At 44.9% G+C, this 27,010-nt stretch overlaps 1 protein-coding gene across 5 annotated transcripts; it reads left to right on the top strand.

Annotated features, from left to right (window-relative positions):
- The first annotated feature begins 6,949 nt into the window (after positions 1-6,949).
- On the top strand, positions 6,950-22,936 carry HNRNPC (heterogeneous nuclear ribonucleoprotein C). Of its 5 annotated transcripts, none has more exons than XM_040352451.1 (11): positions 6,950-7,161; positions 13,850-13,879; positions 15,044-15,152; positions 16,917-17,163; positions 17,351-17,420; positions 17,612-17,659; positions 17,782-17,933; positions 18,343-18,420; positions 19,627-19,737; positions 20,509-20,645; positions 22,666-22,936. In XM_040352451.1, exons 3-11 carry the CDS (start codon positions 15,147-15,149, stop codon positions 22,744-22,746), a joined length of 930 nt encoding a protein of 309 aa, XP_040208385.1. In that variant the 5' UTR covers positions 6,950-7,161; positions 13,850-13,879; positions 15,044-15,146; the 3' UTR covers positions 22,747-22,936. The 5 variants fall into 5 exon arrangements, with proteins under 5 accessions (XP_040208385.1, XP_040208394.1, XP_040208367.1 ...); XM_040352433.1 differs by having other exon boundaries at positions 6,951-7,161; positions 17,351-17,426; XM_040352460.1 differs by lacking the exon at positions 15,044-15,152 and having other exon boundaries at positions 17,351-17,426.
- Positions 22,937-27,010: the final 4,074 nt, after the last annotated feature.

Below are 27,010 nucleotides of genomic sequence, written 5' to 3'. Positions count from 1 at the left end.
GCCGCTCCAGCCAATCACAGCGCTGGAGCGGCGATACCCGGAAGAAACGCCAAGGCTCGGCTCGGCGTGGACCAGGTAAGTTACCTACCTCGTTCCGAGGTAAGTATTTCATAATGAGCTAATATGCGGTGCATATTAGCTCATTATGTCTTTTTCCTTGCAGGTGTAAAAAAAAAAAAAAAAATATTATATGCGGGTTTACAACCGCTTTAATCACAAGAGTCCCCCTTTACATCAGAGTCCTAAGAGTTCCCCTTTTACATCTGAATCTGCAGATTTCCCTTACACTGTAAGGGGGGACTCTGCAGACTCTGATGTAAGGAAGGGCTCTGGGGGCTCTAACATAAAGGATGCTTTGGGAACCCTGATTTAAAGGGGAAACACTGAATACTCTGATGTAAGAGGGAACATTGTGGCCTCTGGTGGGAACTCTGATGTAAGGGGTGCTCTGAGAACCCCGATTTATCTTAGTATACTCACTCAAAGGCAGGAAAGCGAAGCAGGGGGGGGGGGGGGGGACTTCAGTCAGAGACAGGGACGGATGGTGTGCTCACTCATCCCTTTGCAGTCAGTACCTCTCATCCAGATGTATCTGAGGATGCTGGACTTCAAATTTACGGCCCCCCACTTTTCTTTTCTAAGGCACAGCGCCAGGGATGGGAGTGTGGGCAGGAGCAGAAAGAAGAGGAGCAGATCGCGCAGTCTCTACTCTCCCATCTGTATGTGGGGGGAATTGTTAGTGTTGGCTTTGGGCAGTCTGAAAGAGAGTGTAAAGCCTTGTACACACAATCGGATTTCCATCGGACAAATCCGTGGATTTTTGTCCAAAGGGCGTTGGCCGTGAACTTGTTCTGCATACAGACGGCAGAACTTTTTCAGCTAACATTCACGAAACTACATGGTTTTTCTGCTCTTTAGCGCCACCCTCTGGGCAACTCCTGCTAATGTTGTCTTATGGTTAACATTGTTTCGGAGCATGCGTGTTTGTACTTTGGATTTTGAGTCTGAAGGACTTGTGTACACACGATCGGATAATCCGACGGAACACATTTGTTGTCGGACAATTTGAGAGCATGGCCTTTCAACATTTGTTGTCGGAAATTCCGACAATTGTCCGATGGAGCATACAAACGGTCGGATTATCCGACAAAACACGTCCATCACACAATCGTTGCAGACACTCTCGGCTTAGACAACTGGACGCAGCAACCCTGCTGGGAGGCCATAGTCCAGTCTGAATAATGTGTCCGGGTTTCAGGCAGAAAGATGTGTCTGGGTTTTAGGCAGTTTGAAAACCCAGACAAATGATTCCAAACCCAAACTGTCCTGGTGAATCCCTGACAGGTGGCAACCCTATTCTAAACACAGCGTTAAAGTAATAAACTAATCCTTGCACACAGCATGCAAAAATGTGCCTATGTTTGAAAAAAATTGAAGACATATCTGTGTTCATTAATAAAAAGATATGCAGATTTTATAGGTGTACGTGCATAAACCTGTGTAATTGTGCAGAAACACATCTATGCATAAGCCATTAGAAGAATTGTGTGTTTCCATCTAAATGCACGTACTTTAGGCACGCCATTTATGCAGGATCTTCTGCTAGCTTTTCCAGCAATAACCTGTATGTTGTGCAGAAACTACACATGTGCACATTAAAGGGTTAAAATTAGGTCCTGAGGTGCAAACCCCCCCCCCCCCCCAATGCTGCTTGAATGTCAACTGCTCCTTTCAGGGGGGTGGCAAGGAGTGTCACAAATATAAACGAGTACCTTAGTGAATAGTGCATGCGCATGTCTTTTGAAAGTTACCATAAACAGGTCTGATCATTTGTTTCTGAACCCCTCCCCTTTGTGTATGGCCATCTTAGGCAGCAATTGTCCCACTCCATGATTACCCAGTGTAAACAAAGAGAAAAGACTTGCAAAATATCTTCTGCTAAAAACAAAAAAACAACAACATTTTTTTCCCAAAAATGATCTAAAGTTCCACTATATGGCCCATGTCACCATGGGACTTGCTAACAGACCACTTCCTGGTTGCTATGGAAGTGGGACCACTAAAATGTCGCTGTTTTCTAACAGCATCTCAGGCCAGCCAGAGAATGATTCCATTAAGACCCCTTTCACACTAAAGCAGTTTTCATGCATTTTAGCGCTAGAAATAGCGCCTGAAAACCACCTCCCATTCATTTCAGTATGTCTTTTCACACTGGGGCGGTGCGCTTGCAGGACATTAGGAAAAGTCCGGCAAGCAGCATCTTTGGAGCGCTGTATACAGCGCTCCCAAAACGCCCTGCCCATTGAAATGAATGGGCAGCGCTTCCAAAGCGATTCAGAAGCGCTGCACTATGTGCGTTTTTAACCCCTTTTGGATTAAAAGCGCCCCACTAGCATCCGAAAAGCAATACTCTAGACAAAACAGTTCTTATTGCTGCCCACGTCCACATCGGGGAGATTCACATCTCTGTGGGCACTAGTGACCATTATAATCATGAAGGAATGTATGGGAATATTCAAAAGTTTAGGCCCCATTCACACCAGAGTGTTTTGTAGCTCGAAAACTCCCTTGTCCATTAAAGTGAATGGGCAGCGCTTCCAAAGCGCCTGAAAAAGCGATTTGGAAGTGCCGCAACACGACCGGTTTTTACCCCTTCTTTGGGGTTAAAAGCGCCCTAATAGCGGCTGAAAAGCAGCACAAAAGCACTGCTAAAACAAATGATAAATGAATAAATTCTGATGCGCTCGTATTAACTCATGTGCAATGTGAATCGTACATATACAATCAAGCAAAAAAACCTGGTGAAGAAACTCTTAATGAGTAGATCATGAAAAAGTCCTGATGATTGAATCAGCCAGTCTGCAGTGATCCTTCCCCAATTGCCAAGATCTCACTTCAATGTGATCAGGTTACAAAAACCTCCAGCAAGCGATCAGATGTTTCCAGTTTCATTCAATGACATGTAAAAGAGGAGGAAAGGAAACATAGCGCAATATTGTACCATATAGATGTGGATAAAGGCTGCACTAAGGCCCCTTTCAGACTGGGGCGGGAGCTGCGGTGGCGGTATAACGCCGCTAAAAATAGCGGCGCTATACCGCCGGAATTGCCGCGGGTATCAGCCGCTAGCGGTGCGGTATTAACCCCCGCTAGCGGCCGATAAAGAGTTAATACCGCCCGCAATGCGCCTCTATAGAGGCGCATTGCGGGCGGTATTGCCGCGGTTTCCCATTGTTTTCAATGGGAAGGAGCGGTGAAGGAGCGGTATACATGCCGCTCCTCTCACCGCTCCAAAGATGCTGCTGACAGGAGATTTTTTTGTCTCCCGCCAGCGCATCGCCTCAGTGTGAAAGCCCTCGGGCTTTCACATTGAGTCTGCAGTGAAGGAGTTTTTCAGGCGCGATAGCAGCGCTATTTTTAGCGCTGTACCGCCTGAAAAACTCCTCAATGTGAAAGGGGCCTTAGTGCACTCACGTATCCTTGCTTATGTTATAGACAGGGTATATTGCAGCTCAGTTTAAATGGACTCCTCACTCAGGATAGACATCTGATGGTCCGTCACTGTAGGCTCCTCCCCCACATGTATCGTCACTCGTCACGTGACTTAGTCATGGGTATTCAATTTTTTGTGCGGTTTCTTGGAGATTATTTGTTAGTAGCGCTGTAGTCCTTTTCACTAAGGATGAGCTCCAGCGTGTTCGCACAGTCCATGTGCAGAGCCCGCCAGGAAGTCGGCACCGCGCTGTGCTAATCACAGGCAGTGAGACATTTCCCGATCTCTGCAGCTGAGCATGGAGAGATGTCTCCCTGCCTGTGATTGGCACAACGCGGTGCAGACTTCCTGGTGGGCTCTGCACATGGACTGTGCGAACAGGCCGGAGCTCATCCTTGCTTTTCACTGCTAAAACAAGCGGTACTTTAGTGCTAACGGCCGGCGCTCGCAGTGTAAAAGGGGTCTAGGCAAAAACTTTTGTTTTAGATTTTTCAACAGAGTTTAGAAAGGTTAGATCCTGTGTCAAGTTCCTATTGCTGCCCACGTCGGGGAGATTCACGTCTCTGCAGCCATTATCCCCAAGGGAAGTATGTGAATATTCAAAGGTTTAGGCCCCATTCACACCAGAGTGTTTTGTAGCTCCATAACGCTCCACATCCAAAATCCCATGGTTTTCAGTTGTGGCAGGTCATACCTGAGTGTAGCGTGACTTGAAAAAGTACATGACCTTTTTTTTGAGCTCCAAATTTAAAGCCTTTTTGTCTTGGAACTTTGCATTGACACCCACTGGAGCTCGTGAGGGAAGTGCGTTTGGAACGCAGTGCGGGAAACATACAGGGAACGTGGATTTACCAGACCGCGTACCAATGTGTACAGGCCCTGAGAAAGTTACCCTGCTTCACTATCCCGGGCTGCATAGGCCTGCCTCACAGATTTAGGGTCTTTCACACTAGAATGTGGTGAGGTAAATCCACTTTCTTGTGTGGCTTGCTGCATCGCATTCCAGTTGCACTGCCCTTGCAATCTGCTGCAGTTATCAGTGCAAACCTCAAACGCAGGTTGCAAAAACTAAAGGGGGGGGGGGGTTGAAACCATGTTTTACACCATCAGGTGACACCACTGCACATCTGCACCCACTAGGGTTGCCACCCGTTCGGGTTTCACCCGGACAGTACGGGTTTTGAAACATGTGCCCGGGTCTCAGTTTTTGCCATTCTAGCATTTCAGTACTTTCACCCCCCCCCCCCCTCCACCTCACCATACACTATACATACAGTCTACACCCCCCCCATACACCATATATACAGTTCTGCCACCCCCCTCTCATATACCATCCATCCATATAGTTCTCCCCCCCCCCATACACCATCCATATATACAGTTCTCCCCCCCATATATACAGTTCTCCCCCATACACATCCATATATACAGCCCCCCCATATATACAGTTCTCCCCCTATATATACAGCCCCCCCATATATACAGTTCTCCCCCATACACATCCATATATACAGCCCCCCATACATATATACAGTTCTCCCCCCCCCCTCATATATACAGTTCTCCCCTCCATACACCATCCATATATACAGCCCCCCCATATATACAGTTCTCCCTTCCATACACCATCCATATATACAGCCCCCCCCCCCATACATATATACAGTTCTCCCCCCCCCCCATATATACAGTTCTCCCCTCCATACACCATCCATATATACAGCCCCCCCTATATATACAGTTCTCCCCCCCCATACATACAGTTCTCCCCTCCATACACCATCCATATATATAGCCACCCCCATATATACAATTCCCCCCCCCCCATAAACCATCCATATAGGTAGTTCTCACCGGGTGACACCGTCCACTGCCCCACTGACACCGTCCACTACCCCACTGACACCGTCCACTGCCCCACTGACACCGTCCACTGCCCCACTGACACCATCCACTACCCCACTGACACCGTCCACTGCCCCACTGACACCGTCCACTACCCCACTGACACCGTCCACTGCCCCACTGGCTAACAGTGTCCATTTTTAAGGTAGGCTAGTTTCATATTTTAACTGACATTTATTTTATTAATCGAATCATATTTTATGGTAACACTAATGCTTTTGTTTTATTTAACCATGGCCCCTTTAAGTCCCCCCACTGTTAATGCAATTTGGCCACAGCCACTGTTCACCGTAGCACACCTCTCTTTTGTAAAGCAAGAAGATAGCAAAAACCTATAGTACAGTACAGAAGATAGCAAAAAACGGCAGGGGTGTTAAAGTGGTTGTAAACTCTTTTTTTGACTTTTACCTACAGGTAAGCCTAAAATAAGGCTTACCTGTAGGTAAGGAGAATATCTCCTAAACCTGTACAGTTTAAGAGATATTCCCCCCTGCAATGCGCCGCTGATTGCAGCGGCGCATGCGCAGGGGGGATTCTCGGCTAAAGGATGCCGGACCTTGCCGAATTTAAATCTCCCGCGCGCATGCGCGGGAGTGACGACATCACCGCTCCAGCCAATCACAGCGCTGGATCGGCGATACCCGGAAGACACGCCAGGCAAGAGGACATCTCGCTCGGCGTGGACCAGGTAAGTTCCCCTCACCTCGTTCCGAGGTAAGTATTTCATAATGAGCTAATATGCGGTGCATATTAGCTCATTATGGCTTTTCCTTTGCAGGAGTAAAAAAACAAATAAAATTTATGCGGGTTTACAACCGCTTTAACCCTCCCGTACTCGATCCAAAACAAAACCATTTTGGCTTTATGTAGAATTTCTGCTCTCCTCTGTGATTAGGCTAGCAGCTGAATGGTTCATGTGACCAGGACAGCATGTCTGCAACAGACTGCTGCTTAGGATTGCCACCTCATCCCTTCAAGCCCCCAAATTACACAGGTTCTGAGGCTAATTTATTGCAGATAGGAAACCCAGTGAGTTTAATTACCACCTTAATCAACCACCGAACCTGTGTAATTAATATGTGTTCGATTTAAAAGGATGAGGCTACAAAATAGCTTATATGACTTGGCTGTAACCAGCCCCTGCAATGTTCTGGAACTGTATACAGCAGCCATGCGCAGAAACACAAGCATGGCTGACAAACGACCGTCCTAATGAATGTACCTTCATGGCGGCCAGGAAAAAAAAACCCGCGTATACGCCTGCACACAATAGGCTGCTCACAAGCCCGCTGAAACCACTCAGCAAGCTACTTGCCAATTAGGTTACTACGCCCTACTTTGCCTTCTCCATAGCAACCCACCCACGTCACTTCGCTAAAGAAAAGCCGGTTCCCATCCTTTGTTCTGATTGGTTGACTTTGTTTCCAAGGAGACCATTCTCCCACTTAAGACCCGCCCTTTACTTTTTATTGGCGCGGCTCCGCCCGTCGCGCTGTAATTGGTCGCTGTGCCGTCCAGTCCCCTTTCGAGTAGTCTTGCGCCTCTGATTACGTCTATCTCTTGGTGAGCTGCGCAGGACGTTCACTCACCGCCATTTTGTGCCAGAGAAGGAACAGTCGCCTCCGTCGTCGTCCTCCTTTAGTCGGTGCTCCCTTGTTTATTTATTACCCCATTTCTTCCGCGTTCCTTGGTGTAAAGTCACCGTCGTCGTTGTCGCCGCCGCGTCAAGCATTTAAGGCAGGTTAATAACCTAAAGAAAAGAGGTAAGTGGACCGCGCCGGCAGTATGTGAAAATGGCCACCTAGGGAGAGGCCGCAGTGTAGGCCTGAACGTCTGCGACGCATCCTATGAGCGCTTCTCATGTGTCTGTAGAATGTCCGAGCCCGCCATTTCCCATTCATCGAGATCATATTTTTTGTATTGTTGTTTTTTTTCCCCCGTCTAGTATTTCCTTTTAACCCCTTCCTGACCTAGCGATTTTAGAAGCCATGTGCGGCAGCACTTCCTACTCGTACATTACAATGGGATGGCTCCCAGGATCACACGTTCATGTGCTTTTTTTCCATTACATTTGTTCCTTTTCTTGTATATCCCCCCCCACCGTTCCTTACATTGCTACAGTCCTCTTTGTAAAACTGTTTGAAGGGATCAGCTATGCTCCCATACATTAGGGCCCATATGTAACTGTGTGTCCCAGGCACTAGCAAGTGTTTCTCGTTGGCTTAAAGCTGGATGCACACTATACCATTTTCTTTAGTATGTCCACTCCCCCCCCCCCCTTCAGATTTATCAAAACCATATAATTAAAAAAAAAAAAAAATCTGTATGCAATCGGGTAGGCCCTTGCACAAAATGTTTTTGTAAATCTTAAATCGGACACCAAAAGTTGTATAGTGTGTATGGGATCTTTATCTGTTTTGGCCTGCATCCTTATACATAGCCTTGCTTTCCCATGTGCTGAATTGCTAGATCTAATCTTTAAAGCTGTATTAAACCATACATGTAATATAGGGCAGCTTACTAATCACTAGATGTGATGGCTGTCCCCCCCCCCCCCCTCAATTTTACCTGGCCAGTAACCCCTCCTGTAATATGGTGGCTACACTCTAGATGAGAGGGCATCTTTGTCTGTCTTGGGGGAGGGGACTGTTAGGCCTCATGCACACAGGATGTCTTGTAAACCTTCCTAAAAGCCTTTCCTCCTGGCAGCAGTTTGACTGAAAAAAAACACCCGATGCTTGTAAGGCTACACTATAAGTTGGAAAAATGCTGGATGAAAAATGTTCATTAGAGCCCTTTCCCACTGGGGTGTCGGTGCTAGCGGGGTGCTTTTAACCCCCCCCCCAGCATCCAAAAAAGGGGTTAAAAGCGGTTTGATGGCACTGCCCAATTAATTTCAATGGACAGGAGTGGTGTATACACTGCTCCTACAGCGCCTCAAAAATGTGTCTGGCAGGACTTTTTTTTTTTTTTTTTTTACTGTCCTGCCAGTGCACCGCTGGAGTGAATGGAGCCGCTCCTTCAGGGTGCTATTTTTATCGTTATATTGCCTTAGTGTTAAAGGGGTCTAACAGTGTTTTATGTTCCAGCAGTTAGAAGCGTTTAGCTTTTTTTTTTCCTGCTGGCAAATTGCTCCCAAAAACACGCTCCTACCGTAGATGCTGACTCTTCAAAAATGCTTCTAAAGTAGTGTGCATGGACACATAGGATAACACTGTTTGCTTCTAGAAGCAGAATAAAATGCTCAAAAGCTTCTGCTAGAAGGGTTTTTCTTTAAGCTAGTGTGCATGGAGCCTACAAGAGTGTAAAGCAAGCATTTAGCCGTGTTTATAGGCATCAGGTGCAATTCAGTTCATTGTCCAGACTAATAATTCTGGCGATTTAAATAAATTACCACTTTGAGAAGTATAGCCAAAGCTCGTTTGGCTGTACTTTTGCCCTCCGTCCAGTTAGTAATAAAATGGCATATAAGGGATTAAAGAGGAAGTAAACTCTTGTGGACCCACACACACAAAAAAAACCCTGCAAGGCAAAGGCCTAATGAGCTAGTATGCATAGCATACTAGCTCACTATGATTTACTTGCCTTAGATCAAAGCCATCCTCGTCTCCCCCTCCAGCCGCAGACCTCTCTCCCAGGGTTACATCTGGGTTTCGCGGCTCCGGCTCTATAATTGACTGGATACGTAGGTAACGGGACGCAGACTGATGCAGTGTACATAGGTACCATTGCGTCAGTTTGCTCTAGTGCGCATGGCACATGCAGGGGGGACATCTAAACTGTGCAGGTTGCGGAGATATCCTGGTTATCCTAGCCTTATTGTAAGCTTACCTGTAGCATAAAGTGGTTGTAAAGGGTTTATACATTAAAGTGAGTCTTTATAAATATAAAACACGCCCTAAGCATTTTCAAAGACTCACTTTAACGTGTAAACCCTTTACAACCACTTTATGTAAGCTTACAATAAGGCTTACCTGTAGCTACCCAAGATATCTCCTAAACCTGCACAGTTTAGGAGATGTGCCAATGTCATTGGCACATGCGCACTGGGGCAAACTGAGGCAATGTCAGTCTGTGTGCCGTCACCAAATCTGTGCACTTCATACATATCTGTTTAGATTTATGTGAGTCTCAATAAAATGAAGTTACCAGCAGTGTTCTACATGTGCTTCGTTCACTCCATATACAGACGGAAGCCTGTTCTGGGACAATTCATACTATTGCACTGAATGGCACCGTAACACCATTTTGCTCTGTTTTTTTGGTATGTAGAACTCATTAACATGATGATGTAGTGCAGTGGTATGAGTTGGCTCTTAAAGTTTACTTTCCGAGCCTGAAGCCACTTCAGGCTCGGAAAGATTCTCTTGAAGGGTTTGTATAGTTATTTATGGTACTTTCAATCAAATTGGGCATTAACAATATTTAGAGGTTAAAAGCAATGACATTTTTAAACTTGATTATGCGTACCCTGGAACATGCAACAGGCTTTCCCCTTTCCTTTTTGGTGTGAAGGACACTGTACTGTCTTTCCATCTACTACCTAGATACCAAAATTATGGGTCCTAATACTAAGGGACCTTTTACACGGTTAGTCCGATCAGGTCTGCTTGTCAGTTTTTCAGGCGGACGTGATCAGACCCTCCATTCACCCCTATAGAGCGACGGATGTCACCAGTTACCTGTCTGCTGGCACCCGCTGCTATCTTGTCTGCCAAATACAGATGGCTGGTGACCCGATTTTATATCCGCTTGGCAGATCGGATGAAAATGAACAGACGGTCTGTTTTCATCTGATTTCTCCATCGAGGAGAGTGGGACTGTGACAGGTCCATCTCTGCACAGTGAGTGGAGATGAACCTGTCATCTGCCTGGTCAGCAGAGCTATCTCTCGCCGAGCGGACCACCTGTGTGAAAGGACCCTTACACTGGCAGGATGATTGTCAGAGGCTAAGTTCCAGAGACTGTTGGAACAATAGAAATTATCAGAAAAAAGGGTAGCGGGTAACATCTCCAAATGCCATAATACACATTTCAGTTGTAATACTCTCCTAATTATTATGCATATAAGTGTAAATTGCTATATTTTTTTAATGATTTGACCCTCAAAGAAAAGGATTGGGGGGGGGGGGGGGGATTATCCGGTAAGCATTTTTAAACTGCCTCTTAGGTGTTTGTTCTTCCTCACTGTTTTTTTTTTTTTTTGTTCTTCCCCTCTCGTGACTACGTGACTGAATAGGTTAAGTGTGACCTCATATGTGTTTCTAACTGTAGGGGGCGGGGCTGGACGTGTGACGTCATTGATCGCATTTCCCTATATCGGGGAACAGACGATCAATGACAGCGCCACAGTGAAGAATGGGGAAGCTGTGTTTACACACAGCTCTCCCCGTTCTTCAGCACCTGGGACCGATCACGGGACTCCGGCGGAGATCGGGTTCCGCGGTCATGGAGCTCCGGGGCACGCGCCTGCGACCCACGGCTGGTCACTTAAAGAGCAGGTACGTGCTTGTGCCCAGCCGTGCCATTCTGCCGTCGTATATGTGCAGGAGGTGGTCCTTAAGTGGTTAAAGTGGATGTAAACCCGCACATATACCCTGTGAAATGAACAGCCTGAGATGAAACAAACCTCTGTACATAAGTTCTACGTGTATTTCTGCTGTCTTCAGCTTTATATATTCTTTAGAATGTGCACATCGTGTTACAGATTTTCTTTTTCTGTTATACACTGAGTGTGAAGTCTGGGCATACAGCCATGACAGCTGATTGGAGGAAAGGCGCACACACCCCCATAGGAAGAGAATTGCAGAGCTGTTTTGTGAATAGTTTAGTTCTCTGCTAAATCCATTTATAGCAACCTCTCAGACACAAATTTTAGATCATCTTGTGTCAGAAGTTATCATGCTGATAACAGAGGAATGGAGCAGGAGAAAGTTATGGGACTTAGTGCTTTGATGAGCGATAAGAAAACACTGCGCCCAGCTCGAATTTCATGAATCGGGTTTACATCCACTTCAATGCAGGATGGTAAGAAATACCCAGCGTTTAGCATGAATTTAATGTGGAGTTCCACCCAAAAATGGAAATTCCGCTTTAAGTTTAGGTGACCCCCTGACACGCCACATTTTGCATGTCATTTTTTGGGGGGGGGGCGGCTTATCCTGTTTTGACAGGCACCCAGCTCTCCCACTTCTTCCCTGCTGCTGGAAGGAAGATCACCTCTTCCTCCCTGCAATCTTCTCGGACATGTCACAGAAGATTGCCCGGCCAATCTCGGCACGGCTCTCGCAAAGCGCCTGGCTGTAAAGCAACAGCCGGGCGCCCACAGTAACAATGCCGGCATCGCGGAGAGGAGCGGGGTTCTGTGCGCCCGCATTGCTGGGCCATGGGAAAGGTAAGTATCTGATTAAAACGTCAGCAGCTACACTTTTTGTAGATGCTGACGTTTAAATGGGTGTAACTCTGCTTTAACCGCTTAACCGCTTAACCCCGGACCATTTTGCAGCTAAATGCCCAGGACAGATTTTGCGATTCGGGACTGCGTCGCTTTAACAGACAATTGCGCGGTCGTGCGACGTGGCTCCCAAACAAAATTGGCGTCCTTTTTCCCCCACAAATAGAGCTTTCTTTTGGTGGTATTTGATCACCTGCGGTTTTTATTTTTTGCGCTATAAACAAAAATAGAGCGACAGTTTTGAAAAAAATTCAATATTTTTTGCTATAATAAAAATCCCCCAAAAACATATATAAAATTTTTTTTTTTCCTCAGTTTAGGCCGATACGTATTCTTCTACCTATTTTTGGTAAAAAGAATTGCAATAAGCGTTTATCGATTGGTTTGCGCAAGATTTATAGTGTTTACAAAATAGGGGATAGTTTTATTGCATTTTTATTAATTATTTTTTTTTTTACTACTATTAGCGGCGATCAGCGATTTTTTTCCGTGACTGCGACATTATGGCGGACACTTCGGACAATTTTGACACATTTTTGGGACCATTGTCATTTTCACAGCAAAAAATGCATTTAAATTGCATTCTTTATTGTGAAAATGACAGTTGCAGTTTGGGAGTTAACCACAGGGGGCGCTGTAGGAGTTAAGGATCACTGTGTGTGTGTGTTTACAACTGTAGGGGGGTGTGGCTGTAGGATGGACGTCATCGATCGAGTCTCCCTATATAAGGGATCACTCGATCGATGCGCCGCCACAGTGAAGCACGGGGAAGCCGTGTTTACATACGGCTCTCCCCGTTCTTCAGCTCCGGGGAGCGACTATAAACGAATAGCCGCGCCGTCGTCCCGGATCGCTCCCCGAGGGGACCCGACCGCCGCACGCAGCGGAGGGGGTCCCGATCGGACCCCCCACCCGCTAGAAGGCAAGGGCGTATATATACGCCCTTGTGCCTGTCCGTGCCATTGTGCGGACGTATATAGGCGTGCGGCGGTCGTTAAGTGGTTAAAGGTGTTGTAAAGGTAAAAAAAATATTTTCCCTAAATGGCTTCCTTTACCTTAGTTCAGTCCTCATCCTTTCATTTTTGCTCTTAAATGTCCTTATTTCTTCTGAGAAATCCTCACTTCCTGTTCTTCTGTCTGTAACTACACACCGTAATGCAAGCCTTTCTCCCTGGTGAAGCTTGACTTTACAAGTTGAAGGTGATTGGTTACCATGCACATCTGTTCTTGTTTTAGTAAATTCCCTGCAATGTGTATAGTGCCTGTCAGAAGTGGTATTACTTTTTTATTGGAGCACTATAACTAATCTGTGTGTGATCTGTTCACCTACCTTCTGTGCATTTTTGCTATTTTATGTTGGTGTAAAAGTAACCTGTACTGTTGGTTGGATTTTTTTTGCACATATGTTTGAGTGGTGGAAATGATACATGTTTGGCTTGTTTCTTCTACCCCAGTATTCATCATTCCAGTTTCCCTCAATCTGAAACTATTCTCCCCTTCTCCTTTCCACAGGACAGAGATCTGAGCAGTTCTCCAACCCCCCCCCCCCCCCTCCTTTCCTGACGAATTGAGATGATAGCCACCTCATTGCCCATCATTTAGTCTTTCAAAGTGCACATGTAGCAGTTCAATTACTTTTTTATGTGAACGGAATCTAAATTGTTATACAACAGTGAGGCTGCATTAAATACAAGCCAAATCATTTAAAATTAAATTTTTATTGGGCACAGAAGCACAAAATGCTGCACTTGTCAAGTGCTTTGAACAGCCTTTCACCTCCTCCCCTCTTCCCACCCTCCCTCTCCCATCCCTTCAGTGCAGAATTTTTGGGGTGTGTAACCTGATGGTGATAATGACGCTTTGACATGACATGCTACTTTTTTTTTTTTTTTTTTTAAAGAATGGCTAGAATTTTTAAATGGACTTTTTAAAGTACTCTACATTTTTTTCTGATTTGGATGATTTTCATAATTTTTTCCCCTTTTTTATTTTCACAGCGAAGAATTTTTTTTGAAACGTCAACTACAGTAAGTCTCGATTTTCATCTGTTTTTAAAAATTGTTTTTTTTTTTATTTTTTTTTTTTTTTTTTTTTTTTTTTCAAAACCATTTTCCTACCTTACTGGTCTCCTTTTTAACATTGCTGTATTTCTGAATATTTTTTTTTTAGTTTTTTTATAGTTTTTGTTTTTATATTTATATGTATAAATGTTGGTACTGATGCTGATTTTTCTCAATGTTTTTTATTTTTTTTTATTTTTATTTTTTTCTGGTGGGGGGGGGGTTGGATTGGGAAGGAGTCTTTCTATACATATTTTTGGTCCAGGGCATACATTTTTCTCCCTGTTGCCAATGTGATGTCAGTATTTTTCTTGCTTTGTTTAAAGCTAGAATTAAACTGCATATAAGGTTTTGGATTTGTCAATAGTAATACTGTTGGAACCCTTTGCAATGTTTTCCTACTGTGCATTACCACTTGTGGGCAGTGGAATTTTTTACAGTTGCCAGTTAATGTCCCTTCATTTAGGCCCCTTCCCTGCCACCACCACCCCCCCCCCCCTCCCATTCCACATCCGTTCCTTTGCCCCACCGCTGACAACCAGCATCAAAGAAGGGAGCAGGACCTCTGGCATTCCATTCCTCTGGCGCATGGTAAGGCCTGGTTATTGAAGGTAAAATGAACTGCATTCAGCTCCTTGTATACATCATGTGGATGTATAATTGTATTTTAGTGTAACTGAGTTTCATAGTTGCTAGCTGTGCTAGGACCATCAAAATCAGATTTTACCTGAAGCACTGCTGCAAGTGAAAACTGATCTTGCCTTATTCAGATATAGTTGTACCCCACATGCAGTATTATATCAAAATGCATGGGCTTGGTCCAGCTCAATCAAAACGTTTGCATTGATTTTTCAGACTTGCTTAGATATACTGAACAAGTCAGATTCCTGCATGAAAGTCATGTGGGCGCTATAAGCCATTTGATTTATTAAAAATGGCTTTTGGTGAGAGTTCCTTCAAACAGGTCTTGGGGGAGGGAGCTGTGGTGGTTTTAAGGGTTATAACTGAAGCTGGAGTGGCCAAAAACTATTTTTGTACATTTTAGCACAGTAAAAATAGCCGCCCTCTAACTAATGAAGTGTGTGCCATCTCTGGCTTCTGCATCGTTTGTTAAAACTTACTTTTTTTCAGCCCGTAGTCACCTGTTGGCGCTAAACATCCAGACGTAGGACAGAGGCCCCACCTTTTCCATTCAGAAGAAGCCTTGTTTACTTTTCATAGGCTTGCTGTAAACATGGAGGTAACTAATTTTACTGTGCAAATGTAATCAAAATATTGTTTTTGACGTACTTTAGATTTTAAGTGGTTGTAAACCCTTGCATATACCCAATAAAGTGACTAACCAGAGACAAAACAAATACTTCTACATGAGTTGTACCTGTTTATATGCAGCAATCTCTTCTCTACAGCCGTTCAAACTGGATAATTTATACAGCCTGTCTTAGCTTTCAGAAAGCAGGGGCAGTGAGCCGAGGTTACTCTGCAGTGCTTGGTGAGAAGAGCGGATTGGAGAGAAGTGACCCCCACCACACAGGAACAGAGCTGTGACTCAATCACATACTGTGTGCAGGAGCTCGCTCCCCTGTCACCTTTTATTTCTTGGTGTCAGAGTACACACTATAGAAGGATATGCTTTGTTCATACTTCATGTTAGAGGTTTACAACCACTTTAAAGCGTACTTCCACTTTTGCAGCCAAATTGAAATAACACCTACTTTATATTTGTTACATGTCCCCACAGAGCATAACGTAAAAAAAAAAAACATATTTACAAAATGGAAATGCGCTAAGGCTGGCCATGCATAAAATCATGTTTGTGTGTGGGGGTTTTTTTTTCTGGATTTGATTTCCCCTATCCACACACTCAATGTGAATGGGGGAATCCCTTCCTATGCACTTTTGTGTTCTGATGGAAGAGACTTTCCCGCTGTCGCGATACAATAATCGGTGCTGCCGACTAGAGCCGACGGCACTGATCGTTCAGGAAAAACCCAAGACTGTGCACCAGTTTTAGATTTACTTACAACCAGCTTGCCATACATGGATCGAAACACCCTAATTCTGGCCATACACTATAGTAGATTTTTGGGCGAAAATATTCGTACAAACATTCATATGAAAATTCTCTACGTTCAGTTGACCATAGTGCCGAGTGCATGCTATAACAGACTTGCTCAGTTTTTTTCAGTCTAGCATCGTTCATGCTTCTGTGATGGTAGAGGGCAGTGACATAAATATGCTGAACAGATTCTCCCCTGCGAAGGACTGCAGAAAGTGCAATCCCATTGAGAAAGTTTTTTTATCAAATTTGCAAGGTGTTTTTTTTTTTTTTTTTTTTTCGCATCCCCCAGAGGTTTACACAGATCTGGGAACTGCTGCGGGTGTCAATGTAAAGTTAACGACACCCCCCAGATAGTTTTGCAGATCACAGCGCTAACTGAGATGGTGCAGGGATCGGATTGCATAGGTGTGAACACCCATGTGATATGATTCCAGTGCGGACCAAAAAAGGGTTTTAATGCGATTTCAGCCACACAAACTGGTTGAAATTGCATTTGCTCCAAAATGGTGCTGGACCCTTTTTTGGTACGCAACTACTTATGGGGACCATGTGGATATTAATTTTGCTTTGTGCAGAAGTATTATGTTTTATAAGAACATTTAATGTATACACATACAGGTTGCATGGACTTTTTATGCACAATTTGAGTTTTTAGAAGCACATTTAATGCATATACATACAGATATGTGCCAATTTTGATTTGCATGTATATATTTATCGTGATATACTCTTTATAGTACAAACTTTATCTGGTGTCAGGACGTAGTGCTAGCAGCTACACGTATAAACAGGTTTTTCCCACGCGCGGATTCCTTTTTTTTTTTTTTTCACATTTTTGTTTTGGGTGTATGCTTTTTAATTTTTGACAACTTCGTTTTTTTTTTTTTTTTTGGTTGTTTCCTATGTTTCATAATAGTTTGTCCTCTCCTCTACTTTGTTTAGGACATGATGGCCAGCAACATCACTAATAAAACAGATCCCCGTTCTTTGAACTCCCGAGTGTTTATTGGGAACCTAAACACGTTAGTGGTGAAGAAAGCAGACGTAGAAGCAATCTTTTCTAAATATGGAAAAATTGTGGGCTGCTCCGTACACAAGGGTTTTGCATTTGTACAATACAACAATGAGCGCACTGCCCGTACAGCTGTAGCGGGTGAAGATGGACGCATGATAGCTGGGCAAGTCCTGGGTAAGGGACTTAAAAGTTTGTTTGTTAAGTAAAAATTCCGATTATCAAAATTTGAGGATTTTAGTCCTACAAAAATTGTGTTATTTTGGGTTACAGCTTACTTAATGTTTATTTGCTTCTTACCCACTTGTACATTTAACTTTTTTTTTCTTTTTTTTTCCCCCCCTCTAACATGCTCTCATTTTAGATATTAACCTTGCTGCTGAGCCCAAAGTAAACAGAGGAAAAGGAGGAATGAAAAGATCAGCAGCTGATATGTATGGGTAAATTCTTTTTATTTTTTTTCACAAATTTATAGTGTCTGTAAAAAAGTAGCATTGACCTTACTTTGTAAAAGACCATGTGCTTCCCTTTTTTTTACTTTACGATGGCCCGGTTAGGATACATGTATCCCCTTGCACTTTTTTTCTTCAATAGAAGTTTAATTATTATTATTTTTTTCTACTAGGTCTTCATTTGAACTGGACTATGATTTTCAGCGAGACTACTATGATGGGTAAATATGTACCAATAAACTGTGGAAGCGAAACTCTCTTCAAACAATGTAACCCACGTTAAACGCTCAGGCTCTTTCTACTTCTACTAACAATGCTAATGATGAATTCTTATTGTTTACAGATATTCTGCAGCCAGAGTACCCCCACCACCACCTATTGCCCGAGCTGTGGTACCTTCAAAACGTCAGAGGGTTTCTGGTAACACTTCACGCCGTGGAAAGAGCTTTAACTCCAAGAGTGGTCAGCGGGGTGGATCATCCAAGTCTACCAGATGTAAGTTTCTTATCAAGGTTTATAAGATGAGCGCCAGTTTAGAACAGAAATTAAGTGTTTGTCTTTTCTAACAAAATACTGTTTATCCACTTGCATATTGGACAAATCATAGTCGTAAAGATGGATTTGAATTTAAGTGCTTGCTTCTTATGATGTGATTTATCTGTGTTTTGGATTACATTTCCTGCTTGCTATTATCCAACTAGCTCAATGGAGGGTATGTTCTTCTAAAACAAATTTTCCATCTGCTAAGCGTATTGTTTAAAGCAGTCTAAAAGTAAAAGGCACAAGGTGTTTAAAAAAAATATATATGCAGTTTTGACGATCCTGTACATACATGCTATTATATGCAGTTAGTTCTGTGCTTGTTAGAGATTCACTTTTTTTTTTTTTTTTTTGTTTTGTTTAGTGAAGGGAGATGATGATCTTCAGACAATTAAAAAGGATGTCAGTCAGATCAAACAGAGAGTAGACTCTCTTCTGGAAGGTAAAAAACCTGTGTGCACAGCCCACCCTAATACTTAGCTGAGCCCCCTCTCGATCCAGCGATTCAACAAGAGCCTTGCTTCTCCCAGGACTCGCGCTCCTGATTTGGTTTTGGCAGCAGTGGGAGCTATTGTCTCCCACTGCTGTCAATCACAGTTGGTGAGCCAATCGGGGGGCTGTGCCACGGCACGCTGCTTGGGAGTGCCCCTTTGCAAGCTGCTTGCTATGGGAGGCACCTGGCAGGAAGGAGGAGCACCGGCATGGGACCCGAAAGAGAATCTGAACTGCTCTGTGCAAAACCTGTGCACAGATCAGTTAAGTATACATTTTTTTTTATTTTAAATAACAATCACTGTACTGCATTATAAGGGTAAAAAAGCTTCTGTATGCAGCTTGCCTGAGCCAGGTGTCGATCCAGCACTGCACAGGGGCAGCGTTGGAGTTCCTCTCCTCATTGGCACAGACATAGCAGCGGGAGGATGGAGTGGAGCCAAGCTGCAATGGACACACAGAGCGCAGTTCAGAAACGGGCCTGCATGAGTGCACCATAGGGCCCTTTCACACGGGGCGGATCAGTAATGATCCGTGTGGCCGTCAGCTCAGCGGGGATCCTCCGTAAAATCCCAGCTGAGCCGTCGGCTGACAGGGCGGTCCCCGCACACTGTGCAGGGACCGCCCTGTCTTTTCTCCGCTCTCCCCTATGGGATGATCGGATTAACATGGACCGTGTGTCCGTGTTCATCCGATCCGCAGACGGAAGAAAAAATAGGATTTTCTTCCGTCCGCAAAATCGGAGCTATGCGGGTGATTACAGGTGTCAGCGGATGGTAATCCTCTGACACCCGCAATCACATAGGGACCAATGTATGTCCCGTTTTCATCCGCAAACGGATGGATGAAAATGCGGACATACAGTCCGCACATGTCAAAGGGGCCATAGCACGTGGTGGTTGGAGCAAGAAGAGCAACTGGGTGACACCAGAGGAGGATTGGGACTGCTCTGTGTAAAACCATTGCACAGAGCAGGTAAGTATACTATGTTGACAAAATTATAATTTTAATAGCAGCATATATCATTTAACAGATTCTTTGATAAATTACCACCAGTTTTGACGATACTGCATATAATAGCATGTATGTACAGGTAGTTGTTCTGTGCTTGTTAGATATTCACTTTTTTGTTTTTGTTTTTGTTTTTTTTGTTTAGTGAAGGGAGATGATCTTCAGACCGTTAAAAAGGAGCTCAGTCAGATAAAACAGAGAGTAGACTCTCTTCTGGAAAGCTTAGAGCGAATTGAACATGAGCAATCTAAACCAGGTGAGTAATATCTTGGTTGTTTGTGATATCTTGCAATACAATTATCAATTTCAGTATACTGATGACCTGACCTTCTCCTTCCATCTGCACATTCTGACCCAATTTTATTTTTGGGCCTTTTTACCACTACCAGCCTTGATGTCTTTTTGGTGGCTGTTACAATATAGTCTATACAGATACTTTCTGGGAGCACAGACACATTTTCATGCTACAACCTCTTTTGAACCAGTGCTTTTTATGTAGTTAGAAATATACAGTGCTTTGAGGCTGGTTAAGGGCATCTCCTTGAATCTGCAATTCTGTGACTATATTACCATTGTAAAAAGGAATGGGCACTTCAGACATTAACTGCATTTTCTCAGGATGGTTAATTGCCTGTTTAAAAAAAAAAGCTCAATATAGATTGCTTGGCATGCACAGATTAATGTGCAAATCATGATTGATGACTGCTATGCGGACCCTTTTCTGAAAGTGCTAGTTGCCTGACTTGCATGTTACCCTCTTGCTTCAGCACTTTGAATCAATTACTTATAACAAGTATGCAGGTAAGAACTTTGGACTTCTGATCTGCATGCTTGTACTGGGTAGGTAACAGAAAAATATTAGAGGATCAGTCTGTGTTCAACAGTTACCTGATTCAACACATTTGTCATTACAGCTTTGGTGTACAGTGTTTTGGTTGGTCTGCATTTTGCTTTGAATATTGAGGAGAACCTTGACACACAATTGTAAATGGGCAAGATTAAGATTTTTATTTTGTTTTTTTTATAGAGACAAAAGTGGATGAAGAGCAGAGTAGCAGCTCTGTGAAGAAGGAAGAAACAAGTGTTAAAATGGTTCCAGAGGAAGGAGGAGATTCTGGCGAAGAGGGAGATTTACTTGATGATGATGAGCAGGGAGAAGACACGGTAGGCACTTGTGTAATTAAAAATAATGTACTGTATTTATTGGGGTATAGCGCGCACACCTAAAGTTGGCCAGAAATTCCTGTGGAAAAAAGGATTTTGTACTTACAGTTTTGGTGTCTTGCGCGGGTGTCCATCGGCGGCTTCGGGTGTCCTCTTCGTCGGGTCCAGCGTCCTCGCTCATTTCCCGCGCCGAGTTTGAATACTGCGCCGGCATATACCGATCGCAGTACACTCGGGCAGGCTCGGCTACTGTCGCGCTCACGTCCAGGACGTGAGCGCGGGTGGAGCCGAGACTGCCCGACTATACACGAGTGTACTGCGCTCGTATATGCCGGCGCAGTATTCAAACTCGGCGCGGGAAAGCAGGTATCGGCGTATATCGCGCACCCACGATTTTGCCCTGATTTTCAGGGCAAAAAAGTGCGCGGTATACGCCGATAAATATGGTATATAGATTTGGTTTGTCTAATCAGTAAAAATGTGTTCTATAATTTTAGTCTTTAATGTCCTGACGTTTCTCAGATGGCTTGTTGCCCATTTTAGCTGCAGATAATGGTGTACACACACACACAGCCTCCATTCAAGAAGCATTACTTTTCTTAAAGTGGTGAAAAACTTGGAAGAAAACCTTTTTTTTTTTTTTTTTTTCTTTAAATGCTCCCATGCAGGTTAATGGAATAATGTGCTGGTAGGCACCACCTACTAGCACGTTGTGACCTACTTGCCTTACAAACAGCCCTCCAGCGGCCCATTGTCAACTGTTCCTGGTAGGATCCCGTGTACATGGGATGCTTCTAAATGTACATTCAGAGGCATTTGGATGCTTTTTTTTCAACTGCCCCTAAACTCATTCAATGTTATTTTATGTGACCATGTACACAGTCTAGTTTTTATTGTCATTTTTAGGCACTTGCGTTTAACAGCGTTTCTCGTAACCCGTGTTTAGCAGTGTTTGGTTTATAGGCGTTTTTTTTTTCGTTTTTGGCCATTTTGAAATGCAGCATGTAAACTCAGAAAATCTGGTTACTATCTGTCAAGTTAATTATTTTGGAGCAGTTGTAAAAAAGTCCAGTGTAAATGGAGCCATAGTTCCATCTTTTGGGTTTGAGCTTCTTGTCTGAGTTGCGATGGCATCACTCCTAGAAGTTAGCACACTCCCAGAAGTTACCAAAGAGGCCTGGAGCTCCCTGCATTTAATGCACACTCTGTTCCGTGAGTGTAGCGCATACTTGCGCACATGCACCAGTATCACTAAATGGCACATGCTCAAGCCGTTTTTAAAGGCGCCTACAGGTAAGTCTTAGCTGTGGGGGCAAAAGTCAAATTTTTTACTTTACCACTTTAGATTGTGTATTTTTAATTATGTCAACTATTTTCAGTACACAGTGGATGGATAGCTCTTGGGCCTCATGTACGCTGCTGGTAAACAGGCGTTTGCCAAGCAGTTAGGCTTTCTCTTTTTTTTTTTTTTTTTTTTTTCTGTTCTTATCAGTACATGTACACAGGGTTGTTTCTAGGCAGTTGAGTTTAGAGGTTTTTTCTGGAACCCCAAAAAATGCGTTCAGAAGATGTTTAGAGGCATTTAAAGTGCCAAACGCAGCAACTCATGCTTGGCAGCGTTTCGTTTACCGACGTTTTTAATTTTAACTTGAAAAAAAATGTCAATGCTTCTAGAAGCAAATGTGGCTAAACGGCTGTTTCTAGCTGTCAAGTTATTCATTCAGGAGAGGTTGAACAATATCCATGTACAGGAATCCTTGGCGATGGATTTTAAATAATGTAGAATAAAGAAATGATTAAGAAGTCCAGCTGCCAGCGTGTGCCACAGACCTAAACTAATTATGCATATGCAACCTTCCAGATGATTCAGTCTGTCCACTATTGGCTATCCAAATGTGGGACTTTTTCAAAAGCGTTTTAAAGGGAAAAAAAAAAAATGTTTTATTGTAGAATGTATGCAATAAAATCTGTATGGCATTTGAAACTTTTTTTTTTTTTTTTTTTTATCCTTGTCAATCAGCTTGAAGAAATTAAAGATGGTGACAAAGAAACAGAGGAGGGAGAAGATGAGGGGGACAGCGCAAACGAGGAAGACTCTTAAGCGTTCTAAATGCCCAACAATCCCTTTCTGCCTATTGTGTATAGTTGGCTCATAGCTCCACCCATTAACATCCTCCACACCACCAGCTCTTTAAGCCTGTTTATTATGCACCCTGCATTTCCTCTGCCGCCTCTTCATTTTGATACCTATTTGTGACTTCTAGAATAAAAGTGTATTGTTTTTACCTGTCTTGCAGTCTTTTTGCTTTATCTATAAATTTTTGCAGCAGTTGAGTTGGGTGCATGTTACTTGCATCAGTAGATGACCATAAGGGTGTGTCCTGTGTAAATAAACCTTCATTTGCCGACAGGTAACTAACTTTCAAATGAAAGATCTTGCTTTAAATTTTCAGTTTTATGTTAATAAAGATTATATCTCTATTCAGAAATTAAGTGTATTTCATGTACATTTTGCTCCTAGGTGTGTCTGAATATATGATTGAAGTGGAACTTTAGTTAAATTCCTTCCTGCTAGATCACTTCAGGCTGGCTCCTTTTGCAGGTATCGCCATGTAAAACATTAAGGCCTGTATCACACTAGTGCAGTGCGAATTTCAGCTCTCTTATCTCTGCAGAGAGATAAGAGAAGTGTTCAGCAGATTAGCAATGTTTTAGATGTGAATTTGGAGACCTGGGAGAAGTTCCAGGTGAGAGGAGAGTGGGGGAGAATTGTATTGAGCTGAATGAGAGAAATTCCTGTAGAGAACTGAACACATCTGCGATTTAGATGCGTACCCATAGAAGATAATGGGACTGAATTCGCACCTGAGCCGCACTGCAAGACATAAAAACCGCACACGATTTGGAGGCAATGCGCAGTGCGGATGCATCGCACATATGTGAACCAGCCTCATTGAAAACAATGCATTTTGAAATGTCCTGCGAATTACATGCGGTTTAAGCCGCACTCAATTCGCATAGGTGTGAACCTGGCCTCAGTGTCTATACTGTTTAAAGTTCAGTAATACACTCACCCTGCTTTGCACGTGCTCTGTTTTTAGGCACTGCCGAGCTTGTACAGGCCGATCTGCTAACAGCCTTAAAGCTGAGTCCCGCCCCTTTAAAAAAAATGAAGTCCGCAATTACACCCTCCTATCCTTTACAGCCAACGAAGCTGCTTCTGTTTTGTCTGCAACTGCCATAGTGCTGCACATGTGATCAGTTATGATACCAGCCATTTTATAGTGACAGTTTGGTTGAGGACACAAGGAAATTTGGCAATCCCAGCATTCAGGAATGTAATTTTTTTGAAGACATTAAATCGATGGGTTTAGTTCCACTTTGTGATTTACTGCTGTTCAGGGGCTTTGGGCATCAGCAAAATGGCAGCCAGAAGAAACGAACAATGCTGGAGGCAATTTACAGCACACACTATGTTCTTTCGTTCATAGACGGACACAGCCTTCATTGACCTTAGGGTTATGCTTCTTCCTACCAGGAGATTTAGGCAGAATTCTACAGCACTTAAGGTGTTAAACTTTCCTTCATGCTGCTCCTCCCAGGGGGCGTGGCTCCCCCAGGCATAACCCACACCCTGCTCTAGCAGCTTCAGTTTGTTTTCTGCCTAACCGACAGGAGAGTCAGGCTCTCTCTCTGGATTCCTGGACTCGAGTTTTTTCTTGCGATTTTTCTCGCTTTTTATTATTTTGTTCCTGCATTTTTGAATCCTGCGATTCTTCTATCAACAGCCGGCTGGGTCCTCGACCCTTGTAGTCTCCCCAGGTTCGGCCTTCGAGCGTGTGCCGGCCCTCAGCTCAGCTTTGGGATGTCCACGACAGGCCCCGTTGCTCCAGGGGCGGCTGGGGAACTTCGGTTCTAGGGCACGCATATGACCGGTCTTTATGGCCTTGTCACAGTGTGTCTGGCCGACAGCCATGCCGTTCGGACGTTGGTTCTGTCTGGGATACCTCCAGCCGGGTAGTCGCAGGACAGGTAAGTAGTGGCCCCTTAGGTAAGTGGTCTGGCTGGAATTTTCCCTTGGGAGGTAGACAGGGTTTTTCCCTGCTTTCCTCTCTCCCTTATTCCTCTCCCACCTTCCCCCTTTGGGTGACGGCTGTACGGGGTTTTTTTTTCTGGGGCTCATTTTCACTTGTCCGTGGTATGGCGGGGGCTGTTTTGTGTCACTGCAGGGGACTGTGGTGGACGTTTCTGGACATTTTTCTGTGTGATGTATTTTGTGTGCTGACAGTTTGGGTACACTGTCTTTTTAAATCTGCGCCACGGCGGCCATTTTGCCGGAGCCGTGATTGCATTGTTCGGCGGCCATTTTCTTGTGGCCAGCGCTGTTTTCAGCTCTAGTTTGACCTCTTGTGGCCGTTTTGGCGGGGAAAAAAGACCGCAAATCCTCTGAGGGGACAGACGCAGCGCTGCAGCTTCTTAGCACACACTTGTCCTTCACAGACCGCGCTGTACCGGGGGGTTGGTGAGTCCCAGGGCCCCATACTGTTTCTAGCGGCCGGGAGGTGACCTGTGGGGGACTTTTTTCCTGCCCTTGGCAGTGGGGGTGACACAGCAGCTACACTATGGAGCCTGAATCAGGCCCCTCATTCCTAACGATGCCGGAGTTAACCCTTAACGCCCCTTCCCCTGCCACATCTGTTGAGGCGGTGTCGGCTGTCCTGGAGTCCTTTCCCACCAGGTTTGAAGCAGCCAGTGCGCGGTTGGGGGGTAAAAAGCGCCCCCCCCCTCAACCTGCTTCTGGGGACATCTCTGATGCTGAATCTGAAAATGCTATTTCTGGTTCTGTAATGTCAGAGGATGCGGGCTTATCCCACATGGACAGCGAGGATGACTCTGCTGCGGAGTCAGCTGACAAGGAATTTATTGGAGCTCTTATTACGGCGGTGCGTGAGACTCTAAAATTAGAGGATGTGGCGGAGACACCAGCGGTGTCGGTCCCTTTTGGATTCCGCAAACCACCGCGTACCGCTAAAGTATTCCCCTGTGTTCCTTATTTGGACAATATGTTGTATAAGGAATGGGATACACCGCAAAAAGTTCTTACTGTTCCTAAAAGCTTTGCTACCCGTTACCCCCCTTGAGGAGGACTTCTTGAAAAAGTGGGTCTCTCCTCCGTCAGTGGACCTTCCTGTGTCCAGACTGAGCAAGGCTACTACGTTGCCTGTGGAGGGGGCTCCTGCTTTCAAGGACCCCGCTGATAGAGTGGAGGCCGTGGCCCGCTCCCTGTTCTCGGTAGTGGGTTCGGCGGTGAGGCCGGCTCTGGCCGGAGCCCTGGTGGCACAGACGCTAACTGAAAGGGCAAAGCTCCTGCTGCAGGAGCTGGAGGTCCAAGGTGCTTCCGAGTCCTCTAGGGACCTGGCTGAACAGTTGGTTCAGGGTCAAAAGTTTCTCTGCGAGGCGGCCATGGATTCGATACCTTTGCTTTCCAGGGCTTCCGTCTACGCAGTGGTTCTGCGCCGCTTTGTGTGGCTGAAATGCTGGTCGGCTAACCAGTCCCCAAAAAAGGCCTTGGTGGATTTGCCCTTTAAGGGCGAACGGCTTTTTGGGGCGTCCCTTAATGACATTAAGGATGCCACGGGTGGTAAGCGCAGCGCATGTTGCTCCCACAGTCTGGGATGGGTAAGGAACCTCGACGCAAGCAAGGTCCTACTTTTACTACCCCCTAAGCGTTTTTTTCGTGCGCCCAGCACTTCGGGAAAAGGTCCGCAAGGTGCTAAAGCCCCTGCTGCCGGGCGTAAGCGCCCCTGGTTCAACAAAACCAACAAGCCTGCGGACAAACCTGCTTCCGCATAAAGGTCTGCCCCCGCTCGGGTGGGGGGGACGACTTCACGGATCGGTGGAATTCTCTTCTATCCGACCGTTGGGTTTGCGAAGTGGTTGCCTCGGGGTACAAGATCGTTTCTTTCTTGTCCCCCAAACAGATTTTTTTTCCCTCCAGCTTCCTCCGGATTGTCGGCTAGCCCTGTCCGGGGCTGTCCAGGATTTTCTGGACAGGGGGGTGGTTGCGCCGGTTCCCTCGCAGGAACGGTTTCAGGGGTTCTACTCCAATCTGTTCGTGGTCCCCAAGAAGGGAGGGCTTCGCCCTATCCTGGACCTAAAGGCCCTCAACTCCTTTGTCAAAGTGCAAAGGTTCAGGATGGATCGGTCCGATCGATCATAGCGGCCCTCCACCAGGGGGACTTTATGGCGTCCTTGGACATCATGGACGCATACCTGCATGTTCCCATTTGCACAAAACACCAAAGGTATCTGCGTTTTGCGATCGGGGAGGATCACTATCAATTTGTGGCCCTCCCATTCGGTCT

The sequence above is a fragment of the Rana temporaria genome, chromosome 1 (genome assembly GCF_905171775.1).
Source record: "Rana temporaria chromosome 1, aRanTem1.1, whole genome shotgun sequence".
NCBI classification, from domain to species: Eukaryota; Metazoa; Chordata; class Amphibia; order Anura; family Ranidae; genus Rana; species Rana temporaria.
This window is presented reverse-complemented; position numbering and strand designations above follow the sequence as displayed.